This window comes from Gymnodraco acuticeps, unplaced genomic scaffold, assembly GCF_902827175.1.
Source record: "Gymnodraco acuticeps unplaced genomic scaffold, fGymAcu1.1, whole genome shotgun sequence".
NCBI classification, from domain to species: domain Eukaryota; kingdom Metazoa; phylum Chordata; class Actinopteri; order Perciformes; family Bathydraconidae; genus Gymnodraco; species Gymnodraco acuticeps.
Window position 1 is genome coordinate 5,132,040 of NW_022990501.1, and position 12,505 is coordinate 5,144,544.

Below are 12,505 nucleotides of genomic sequence, written 5' to 3' on the forward strand. Positions count from 1 at the left end.
CATTATGGAGACTTTGGTACTTTCATAAACCTTTATTTGATAAATATTTCACAAAAGAACATGAAAACCCCACACCAGATATTGTATAAGCCCTCGAGAATGCATCAATGTACCCAACCAGTCTGCGGGAGAGAAAGTGTGTAATGGGCAAAGGTTATTTAAAAGTGGTTAGATATTCTAAATATAAAATGCCTAATTCATCATAATGGGCAGAACAAACTGTCAAATATAATATTGTAAACACTCACAGCTAATATCACACAATAGATGATCTGTAAACATTATTTTTTACAAAAGATAGTGGTGTAAATGCTTTGGTTCTTGAAATGTGGTAACTGAAAAAATATTGTTCACACCCCTTTTTTGATTATACAACACCAAGGCGGCCGGTGGTCAGAGTGGTTCAGATGGGGCACCCGGTGTCCCCCAGGGCCTCCTTAGCTCCCTTCAGGGTCTCTCGCTTCACGCATTTCCAGTAGCCGGAGAAGCCACTCTGGTGCTGCACCTTCGGGCAAGACAGAGTTCATCACAGCACACTGAAACTCTAACAGCAATCTGAGCACAACAAGTTGGTGCAGGAATGAGTCCTTAATCCCGGAAATGAGTTAGCATTTTCAACCGTGAATGTGTTTTTGTCAGATCCCTGAAAGAAGGTCCATGGTTAACACAAGCTTAAAGGTCCCATGTCATGCTTTTCTGGTTGTTACCGTCCCCTTGTGTTATGAAGGTGTTTCTGCATGTAAAGGTCTGCAGAGTCACAAACCCTCAAAGTACACCCTGTAGCGAGTACAACTCTAACACAGAGAAGACCTGTCTGCTGCCCCAGAACGCCTCGTTGGACATTTCTCTTTTTCCATTTGTTTCAAAACCAAAATGGACCAATGCGCGGAGCTCCTCACACACCAGGAGGGGTGGGGACCTTTGTAAATGTTCAACTAACAGGGAGTCCCCTGGTTGGGTAATAGATGAGTTGGGATGGCTGAGAAATGCTCTCCGCAGACCCATTCTCACAGCGTTTATAAACCTTTTTCTGACTCAATATCAAGCCACACTTATTGTTTTACTTCGGCTGTGAGGGGGGGGGGGGGGCAGGAGCTCCAACAAGCCGTTTAGGACAGAGAGTGAATACACATACTATACAGAGATGCTGTTTGAGAAACCAATGCACAATATAAATCTATTTTAGTAGACCTCAACAATGGAATTAAGATCAGTAGAAATGGCCATGACATTTTCATGTTTTGTTCTACAACATAAAATACGTCAGTAAATAGTGGGATGTATTTGTGTAGCCTGCCCCAGTAGATTAGCAAGAGCTAAAAAGGATTGGATTATGGAATATTGCAAAAATAACACGTTTATGATACTCACATGTTGTGTTCAGCAGGATCATCTCCACATTAACACCACTTAGTTACAAGCATACATGCAACTGCCAGAAGTGAAAAGCTAACAGCTGTTTTTGAGACTCATAAGCTGCTTTCACACCAAGTACTTAGTTAGCTGACGTCACTTCGTCTTCTTCTGCTTTGGGTTTACTGGCAGGCCGCAAACAACTTCACGGCGTATACATCACATTTTTGTGTGAACGCGACATAAGGGGTGCTAACGGAACTAAAGGGGAAAAGTACTCCGGTGTGAACGCGCCTATAGAAGCTTCAGACATTCAGTTTTATTTTGGAGAAGAACATGAACATCTCTAAAGCTTGTGATAACATGTCTTCTTTCAGAATAACCAGTTACCTGTTGAAACAAACATTGACTTCGAGATGAGGGATTTTCAGGTTTAGGACGCATTCCTGCACAACTCTATATATATATATATACACACACAAAAAAAGTTGCACCGCCTTTAGCTTTGAGTACGGCATTACTAATACATTTCTTAACCCGATTTTTGTAGTTTAAGCGATCTCCTTTTTTTTCTTTGCTTGATGCAGGCCAATCATTTGCCCCTTCTGAAACTGATTAACATCCTTTCCTCGACCACAGGAGATGTCTTCCGACATGGTTGCTTAAGAAATAAGAAGCTAAACACCACATTAGCTAGGGTTAAATAACGTGTTGCCATCTGAAACATGAATCACTGCAGTAACTAGAAAATGCATTTCCTGCAGAAAATGTGTGTGAATGCTGTAAACTACATTTGTTGCTGAATTTAGCAGAAATAGCTGAATAATGTAATAGTTGAATGGGTTCTGCAGCTGAAAATAGGCTGAAGGAGTTACATATCAGATGTAAGTAGTAGTGAATGAATGTGTATTAAGATGAGAAAAGAAAGTAAAAAGGCTTGGGAAAGCAGAAGAAGATTTTGACTGCAAACTTTTCGACTAAAACCAAACGTCACCAATAATGTATAAAATATGTGGAACCTGTTGAAGTCAGTATGAAGTCTCCATCAGACAGAAAAGAATAGGCTGAGACAGTCTGTTAAAGTCCAGTGTGTCAGTGTTTGTTTCTGTGCTGAGCACCTGATCATAACAAATAATCATGTGTGAGCCCAGAGATCAAAGCTTTCAATCTGCCCAGCAACACCATGGTTACCAGCTGCAGCACTGAGTCCCATTAAGAATGCATTGAGGATTATATCTGACCATTTTGCCACCTGTTCAAAAACTATGGCTCCTATCAAAAAATGAATGGACCGTGAGCATCAGGGAACCCCAATGAACTGATATGTTGTTTTTTTGGGTTTGTGTGTAAAATGTGGAGATGGGAACAGTTTGTTTAAAGTTTACTTCTCTCTGTTCTGAAGAAAGATCCGGAAATTGTTTACATGGGAGTCTATTGGGAGCTAGGTGGAATTTTTGACAAGTTTTTATCTCTTCATGCCCTCAAGAGGCATTTTGTTTAATTTATTTTCTTCATTTTTTTTATTTTTCAACCTAGGAGAGGTTTTCCTACTTTTTTCATGAAAAATGATGTCCAAGGAGTGTAGGAAATTCAAGCTGTCCTCCACTCTGTTTTGAGATCAAAGCACTCTAAGCCTTAACGAGCTGCTCAATACACATATACTAATGTTAAAATCTGAAGAAAGCCTCTTTACCAAGCTCCGAACTAAGTTAGATATCTCAAAAAGTGTAAAAGATATCAAACATGTGAATATGAATTGAATAGCTGAAGGTCTTGTGATCATTTTAAAGTTGGAATGAAGTCTCTGGCTGAAAGTATGTGGAAGGAGAAGCATTTGGTGCAAGGTGTAGATAAAAGAGGATTTGAAGGTTCCTCCCATTGACTTCCATGTTAAAAAAAGAGTTTAAAAAGCTGAATATTTCAAAAAGTATGAAATATTTTGAAAAAGTTGAAAGTTTCCCATCAATTCCTGAACAGGCTGAATAGTTTGATATTTGAATGGTTTCTGTAGCTGAAAATAAACTGAAGTTATGGAGTGCCAAAGTATTGGCTGAAATAATAAGAGTAAGAATAAAGATTCCAAGAACTATAGTGGAATGCTGTAAACAGCATTCACACTAATTATCCAATTGAAGGCTCTTACAGATTTGCTTAGTTAAATCCAGTTGGTGACTTTTTTTTGGATGGCTATTGTATATAAATAAAAGGATGACCAGGCTCACCTTCAGGCCTCGCCGTATTCTGTCAGCCATCACACCCATGAACTCCTTGTGGCTCAGGCACTTATCTCCATCCATATCAAAGAGCTTGAAGACAGTATCCAGAACATTGTCAGACAGATCGTGGCCTGTGGCGATCCTCACTGCTCGTTTGAACTGGGCTGCAATGAGAGGAAGGAAACATGTGATCATCTACTGTCTGCAGTCTGAGAGAGAAATACCCACATGGTAATGAAGAGAGGCGTTACCCATTCCAACAGGCCGGTTGGTTCCAGTGACCAGTTTCATAGAAAAGGAAAAATCCTCCAGATTGTTGGTGAACAGACAGAAGGCTTTGAACTCCTTGAAGGAGATACTCTGCAAGACAACATTTCAGTCAACCAATAAACTAGATTCAATCTTTTCACAGAATTTTTGTGATGAAAGTCCTCTCACCTGGCCAGCAGGGATCCTCTTCCTCATGTTCTCCCAGTACGCCTCGTTGTCTTCTTCGTTGGTGTAGTGTAGCAGCCACTCAGCGAAGTCTTCTCTCCTCATGGTGTCCATACCTTTGGAGAACTGCAGGAACTCCATCTCCTGGACTTCAGCCTGCAGGTCTACCATGAACCTGAGGACACAGGGGAGAGGTCCTACTGAGGTTAGTGAGGAATGTGGTCACAACTATACCACAATCACTTTAAAGAAAGCGTAATACAGTTGAAAATGAAGCCATTCTTTACAATGAAGTCTATTTTATCCCTTAATATATATGATGGAGTCCAACATCTGACAGAACTAGATTAATATCATAAGGAAGAATGATAGGCTGTTTCTGTTCTGTTGTACAGCGGAGTTACTATTTTATAAATAGCAAGGTTTTCCTTGCTTTAGATACATGCTTCTAAATCAAGGAAATGCTCGAATGAAACCGACTTGTTTAGCAGCAATGTAACTTAAACATACTGCAAAACAAATAGAGCCCCGTAAGTGTAAGGCAATTATTTCCCAACTTTTATTATATACACCTCGGTCCGGAACCTCAGTGACCCTAATGGAAGGTTCAACCACTTTAACTACCTTTAAATACACTAAGGCTGGAAAGCAAGTACAATCACATCACCAACATTACATTCATCACCACATACAACTTTTTCTCAAATGTATCTTGAATGCATGTACCTTAAAGTGTCTACTTTTGTTGCTAAAACCTTGAATTAATTGACTGTAATACTATTATATACATGAGTGTATTTTAAGTTACACAAGTTACTCTTACAATCAATTTAGGTAAATGATTCAGTATTCTGTCAACACTGCAGACATTTCCAGTGTGTACCAGTGAAGACTCACACACACTGTAATGCAATGAGTGTGACTGCATTTCTGTACCTGTGGAAGTCCTGATACTGCAGCTTGTTTTCTCCTCTCTTGCCAAAGAAGTAGGCCTGCAGAGTCGTGTTCACACCTTCCCCTTCTACCACTGGTTTCTGTAGACATCCAGGGAATGTACAATAAGCAGACATTACTCTCCAGTGATGCTGAAGTTGATACCGACCCTGCTGAGCTTAAAGGGGATATGAACACCCACCTCTGTGCCGTGAGGAGCTCTCTTTTTACTGGTCCCAATGATTTTCTTCAGCTTCAGAAAAAACAGAACAGAAATATTAAGATATAGCTACCGAAATCCGAACAAACATCATTCTTCAATGTAAACTACCTAAAATAATAAGAGTATGAGAGATATAGCCTTCATATTCGTCATACATCAGACACTAGAGCAAATCAGAATAACAATCACAACCAGTTTTACACATACGAGAAATTTGCTTTGGTATAAGTACATTTCTCGTGTGTGTAACCCTACTTGGTGATGACAGTCCATGCAAAGCTTCTCTTTAATTGTCCTTTAGACTTATGTCACAACATGAAAATATGACACAAGGTGCATAGCGTGCCAACATGCACTCTAGTAGCCTTGGTCCAGGCTAGAATTAGCACACTTTAAAGAGTCTTCTCACGCCGCCAGGTTGGAACAGCTACAAAAATGTCCTGTGACTCTGAGAGGGGCCATTTCTCAATGTCGAGTAAAGTTGCTGCAGAGCCACTATTTCAAGTATACTACGTCATCGAGTGGCGCCGAAGGACTGTTTAAATGCCCAGCATTCGGCGCCACTCGATGACGTAGTATACTTGAAATAGTCTTAAGATGGTGCTCACATGATCTCGATTTCCCCCGAACAAGCAAGATACAACATTTAAAGGTTGGGCCAAACATGGCCTTACATCATATTGCACATTTTTCAGCAAAGGAACCATGATCGATTTTCAAACACTAAAAAAACGATATGGATTGAATAACGGTGATTGTTTTAGATTTCTACAGGTACGCCACTACTTAAATAGTTCCCTGTTAGACAGCCAGAAGGCCCTTGAAAACCCTTTATTAATAGTTTTCACCAGCGCATACACATCAGACACGGGGATGAAAGTCATCTCAAAACTTTACAAAGCTCTTCAAGATATTAAAAAGGAAAATACTTTCTATATAAAACACAAATGGGAAAATGAAACCAAAAGTCTGGACAAATGACTGTACTTTTCAATGGAAGATCTCTAGCTCAGGATGTTTACTTGGAAGATGCTGAGCAGGTACTTTTTCAGCCCTGCTCAGTCATCACATCATCTAGGGCCCCCAGCTGCTGGAGGAAATGTGGTTCTCAGTTAGCACATCACTACCATTTGTTTTGGGCTTGCCCTTTAATAGTAACTTTTTGGCAAAAGATCCATTTAGAAATTGAAATAGTACTTAAAGGTGGGGTAGGTCATTTTGGAGAAACCAGCTCGAGTGCGCTAGAATTTGAAAATACACAGCCGGAACAAATCTGCCACTTCCTCACAGAGCCCCTCCTCCAACACACACGAAGGCGCACATGACCAATGAGGGCACGAGATCAGTTTGTGCACAGATGGAAGGCTGACAGGCAGGTAGGCCATCCAGTTACTTTAGCCGGGCCGGCTCAGATGATTGGTCGTGCTTTTTACAGCGTCACGGCTTCCACAGATGACGTTTTTTATGGATTTGTTGTCAAAGCACTTAAGATATTCATTGCTATCGGGATGTTAAGAGCATTCCATGGAATATAACAAAAAGTGTTTCTGAAATAAATTACATACCCCACCTTAAAAAGGAAAAAATCCCATTCAACTGGGACGAATGTCTATTTGGGCTCGTACATTCAATCCCCACAAACCTCAAAACAAAACAATTATTTGGAATTCTTACTGTTGCAGCAAAAAAAGTCATTACTAGAAAATGGCTCAAAGCGGACATCCCTTCTTGACAACTGGTACGATAAAATCCATGAAATGTATGCTATGGAAAGAATCACTTTCTCAATGAGGCTTCAGGAAAACACATTTGACGAAATATGGAAAAAGTGGAGAGTTTACATATCCCAAAGACGACCATCGCTTGTTTGACTGTGTTTCTATGCACCGAGTGAATGTATATGTATAGGTGTGTATGTATGGACACATGTATGTGTGTATGTGTATTGTATGTATATGTGTATGTTGATATGTGTGCATATGTACATGTGTAGACATTTGCCATTTCAAACAACCTCTGTGTACTTTTTCGTTTTTATTTGGACAAGATTTGTTTGCTATTTCATTTGTCATTTTCGGGTCTCTAAAAAGATATGATTTGAAAAACTGTACTTTTAATATAATGTGACCCCAAATAAATAAAGAATAAAAAAGAAAATAAATAGTGGCTCTGCAGCAGCTTCACTCGACATTGAGAAACGGCCAGGGTCTGACTCAGGCTGCAGAGAGGCATTCACATGACAGAGGACAACAATAGAGTTTCTTGCAGTGCAGCTCTCCCTCACCTTCACATGGGGCCGTGGTCCATACTTACGAGTGTGGAGCATCAGTGCTCTACGCAGCATTAAAGGTGGCAAGATTGACATTTAAATCCACACACGCAACAGAATCACATTTTGTCTTTGCAAAGTGCCCTCCCACGATTTATCCATGTTAACCAATCTGTGCTATGTTCAGTATTACTATCACATTATTTAAATATTTTCAATTAAAAAAAACTAAAATATAAGAGGTCTTACCTTGAGAAATTCCTTTTTGTCCACCTGCTCATTGCCGTCAACATCAAGCATTTTGAAAGCAATATGAAATCCTATGTGTGGCTCTGAAACAGAAATGCAGTCAATAATCTGAACTCAGTCTGAATATTATCACAGGAATCAATGCACTTAGTAGGGCAGAGTAGCATTTCTCAACACAACCTGGAGGACAGTGTTGAGAAATAAAAAATTAAATCAGGTTACCGACTCACTGAAATGTGCAAGAAAATGCAGAGTCACAATAAGTCAGGCAAATCAATTCAGCACAGTATGAATGAGAGTAGGAGGCTACTTACTGGTCAGGATGGTCAGCAGGAACAGATACTCTGTGTAGGATATCAAACCTGCAAGAGACAAAGAAATGTACGCTGAATTATATTTAGGAAATAAAATAACCAATAAATATAAGGACGGAATTTGAAAACAAATACTAACATACAGATGTGAATTGTTCTCGTTTCAAAAGGCCCTATTGTGCTTTTTGGGGGTTCCCTTTCCTGTAGTGTGTTTTATAGGTTTAAGTTCCCTCCAGAGGGAGTTTCTCCCCCCCTCCTTCTATTGTCTAGCGCTCGAAGGCTAAGGGGAGGGACATCTCTTAGTGATTGACCTATCACAACAGAGCCGGCCAGCTAACCAATCAGAGCAGACTGGGCTCTGGTTTCAGACAGAGGGTGAAAAGAGGTGCTGCAGCACAGGCAGTATGAGAGAAATAAAGAGCTTTTGAACATTAAAGCATGGAGACATGTAGAGACACTACATACTGATATGAACCTGAGAATGAGAAGATAGGGCCTGTTTAAAGTTTAGAACTTACCATCGTCTCCTATTGTTCTGAACAGTTCATTACCGGCCAGAGCTTTAGAGGCAGTGGCCAACATGTGGTTAACCTCCTGCAATAAGAAACAGATGACAACACAAACTGATGATCTTCAAGTGCTACTAACTGTAGCTGACTCATTTACAAAATGTGAAGATGTTAACATACCTGTGTGGTTAAACTTTTCTTCTGCAGCTTTCCTACAGGAGAAGAAACCAAGTTTTGTTAATAAAACAACCAAAAACTTAACAGGGAACAGTGTAGGGCCTTAAATGTGTTTTTGTAAATGTATCCTGCATTTTTCGAGGGTTAATACCCAAGTGTTGCACTCAATATTTCCAATGATAGCACATATCATCCTGTGTTAACTGTCAGCAGATGATGAATATCAATAAGCTTACGGTCCACATTCTCCAGCATCACAGAGAACAGGAAGTCTCTAGGGGTCATGTAGGGCTCCTGCTCGTACACCACTGAGGCGAACTGGATGAACCGAACCTTCCTGGCTGACAGAGCTGGAGCTGCTACTTCCTGAAACACAGGTATCAGAGAGCACTGTGATAATAAAGCAACATTAAGTGTGTGTGTGTGTGTGTGTGTGTGTGTGTGTGGTGTGTGTGTGTGTGTGTGTGTGTGTGTGTGTGTGTGTGTGTGTGTGTGTGTGCGTGTGTGCGTGTGTGACAGCTGGGGGGCGTCAACATTAGCTGTTGATATAAGTGTACCTAGTATTACGCACTTACAGTACATATTAATATAGGTGTCTGGGTAACTTATCTTTAGCAGCTTAATATTCGACCAGACAGAAACACGACGGATGGGTTTGTTCGACGACACAAACTTTAGTTAGACTTTGGTTAACTTTTATTAGGCGTGAACTCACTTTCGGTGCCTCGGCATGGACAGCAAAGTGCAGAGTCCTGTTAGGAAGATATTGGTAATAACAGATAAGCCCGGTACCGAGAACTGAGCCCACTATAGCGGGTCCGACAGCACGGTGCCGTGCTACAGCTCTCAGAGACCGAGGATTCCTCACTGCGTTCCTGAAGACGGAGACGAGCCTCCCGAGGGCAGCCATGTTCAGGAAGGGAGCTGCTACTAAGCCACGCCCACATAGGAAGATAACTCAATGATCACGTGACACGTCACCTCCGTCCCGGCATCTCCAAAATGTTCCGAATCCGAATAAATAAATGAAGAGACAAATAAAAAAATACTGTCCACATCTATGCACCTAATTGTAATTGTTAAGATCCCCTTCAGTAATGTTTTGGACAGCAAAATACTCTGCTTCAAATACTAATTTGAGTAAGGCTAATAACTTCAACCTTAAACATTAGCCTACCTAAAGAAATCTTTAAATTACATAATAGGCTAGCTAGGCCTACCCCTCCTTCCTTATTCAAATATAAAGATAATGTTTAATTTCTCCAAATTGCCCTGTGCATCTTAACAGTAGCTACTGAAGTGTAAATGTAGCTTTGGATAAAAGCGTCAGCTAAATAACATGCAATAGTAATAAGGTCCAAAGTTAAGCTGCTGGACACAACATATTTTCTTCCATTCTCAGTTGGCCATTTATCAGACCTGCAGGCCTTAAACTGTGTGTGAAGTCTCTTAATACTGCTAGTCCAGGTGATGAACTGAGATACAAGGTGAGGGCAGACCTTAGTGTCAAACTCACTCTTTGTATTATAAAAAAGAAAAACACCAACCAATGGGAATAAATGTTTATTGTACTGAAGAAGACAACAATCTACTTCCAGGTATAGAATGGCCATCGGAAACAAACCATCATCTTGAGCTACAGGATCCATGGTTACAGCTCCTACACGAGTCTTAAGAAACAACGGCGCCTCTGTCCTGTTTCCCCTGCACCAGGACCTTCTGTCTCAGAAGACAGGCAGCACCATGGACCATCCCACAACTTCAGTCATGAAGCATTGGGAGGAGAGCAGAAGAGTCAACAATGACAGGTAATGCCACAGAAGAGGTGATGTTCTCATAATTAACCTAATAACAGTTGAAATAAGAATAATTTTTGGAGGTGGATTTTGGGTTTTCTTCTGTAATTGATGGAAATACATATTAATCCACAACTGACTTTTGGGATTAGATAAACAGTTTGGATCCTGTTTATTTCTCTGCAGTGTTAGACAATGGATCATACAATCTTCTTTGGAATTATTCACTGCTAAAATGATCATGTGTATTATGTTCCATAATCCATATTCCATTCGAATGTGTAATATTTCATTTCAGACTCCTTAAATACAAGTTAAATATTATTGTCACTACAGTTTAGTGACAGAGCATGATGCAAAGTGTAATTGTGGATTCCACTTTTAATCTGGGCCAGCATTTATTTGTCACAGAAGGAAATCATTCCTATTGACCCAAGTTTCACAGACATATGCATAATACATTAATGTTTAAAAGTACCGTCAAAGCCTTTTTAACCACATTCCTTAAACAAGCAGAGAAAATATAATATTTCCCTCATGATTAGACAATTAAATCACAATATGTGGCCATGATACAAACCTAGAGAGTCAGTGGAACTGGACTGATTTTATGAGACAATACCATATTTCTTATTTCCACAGACAAATATTGGCAGATTTTATTCAATTCAATAAACACATCATAATTTAAATGTACATTCTGAAAACATACATCAAGTTGTGCACATTTTGTGAAATACTGAATGTATGTTTTTGTGTTCTATTGTATAACAGACCCTGCACCAATACTGTCTGTGCATTGGGCTTTACTTAAGTGCAGAACAAAGTTTACACGTACCTTTATTTTGACCGAGATGAGTTACTCATTCATGTCTAATAACATTTTATTTAAACTGCACTTGTAATTTAAAGGACAATTAGAATGTTCATTGGTAGATATATTAAAGCAAAATATACATTTGTGTTGTATTATTGGCAGTATGCTGCATATTCTGCTCAATGTTTGCATTGTACCCTTGTACAAGTTATTGTTTGACCAGAAGGAAGCAGGACGGATCCGAGGCACACACAGTTCGGAAAACAATGATTCAGTTGTGTAGTGGTGTCCATATGAAGGCTAGTTTAGCTGTATTTCCAGAGGGCACCTACAGTATGTGAACACACACTTCAGATTTTTTCTAAATAGCATATTTTCATAATTGTATTTACATTTAGATTATTGGTTGAGTGTGTTAACATATCAATGTCATGTCTACATACGGTACTTTACTGTATGTAGTGTGATAAAGTAATGAGTCCTAAAAAACATAAATAAATTAGCATTTTACCACTTCCGGTTCCCTTCCTGAATTCAATGGTTTTTTAACGTGTTTTTGGTAAGATCCTTCTGAAATAAGGTTAATAAGAGTTTACGATACTTTCACATTTTTTCTACGACATAAAAAAAGTCAGTTAATACCCCACTGGTGAATGTCTTAAGCTTTATGTCATAAAACCTTTAGCTTAGCATTGGTGATGTGCAGCCATGACTGTGATGTAGTTTGTTTATAGCCTACATTATTTTTTACATCTGGCGATTGCATTTAAGCTTCCAAAATCATAAAGTGGTGTTAATATGTGCTGAATATTTTGCTGAACAAAACATGGAAGTATCATAAACGTGCATATACCAGACATCCTATCTCTGTAAAATCAAAAATTCGAAACGGAAAAATCCCATTGCTTTTCGTTGAAGGAGCTCTTGAGATGCTAGCCTCCGGGTCGGCCTTTATTAATAGGTCATGAATGCACCACTATTATATCTTGCCTATGACCTCCAACATTCGTTCCATAAGGTTGGAAGAACAAAGGCTTTAGCGTAGTGTAAGGAGCTGATCACGTGGGCCTACAGTCAATGCTAATCTCTCTTGCTACCTTGTGGTGATAACGTTCGATGGCCTTTTCTGCTTCACAGATGATAAAAAGTGGTGGTAAAAGTCGATTATCAGTTTTTAAGAATGTGCAATTGAGTTAAAAACCCTTCAGCTTGTA

The 12,505-nt window shown here is 39.6% G+C and overlaps 1 protein-coding gene across 2 annotated transcripts; it reads right to left on the minus strand.

Annotated features, from left to right (window-relative positions):
- Window positions 1–17: 17 nt before the first annotated feature.
- micu2 (mitochondrial calcium uptake 2) lies at window positions 18–9,614 on the minus strand. 2 transcript variants are annotated; one of them, XM_034226569.1, is made up of 12 exons: window positions 9,394–9,614; window positions 8,915–9,044; window positions 8,682–8,713; window positions 8,511–8,586; window positions 7,993–8,040; window positions 7,679–7,761; window positions 5,140–5,190; window positions 4,941–5,038; window positions 4,008–4,179; window positions 3,821–3,929; window positions 3,576–3,733; window positions 18–499 (listed from the first exon to the last, which is right to left on the minus strand). In XM_034226569.1, exons 1-12 carry the CDS (start codon window positions 9,586–9,588, stop codon window positions 404–406), a joined length of 1,248 nt encoding a protein of 415 aa, XP_034082460.1. In that variant the 5' UTR covers window positions 9,589–9,614; the 3' UTR covers window positions 18–403. The 2 variants fall into 2 exon arrangements, with proteins under 2 accessions (XP_034082460.1, XP_034082459.1); XM_034226568.1 differs by having other exon boundaries at window positions 18–505.
- Between the last annotated feature and the right edge of the window lie 2,891 nt (window positions 9,615–12,505).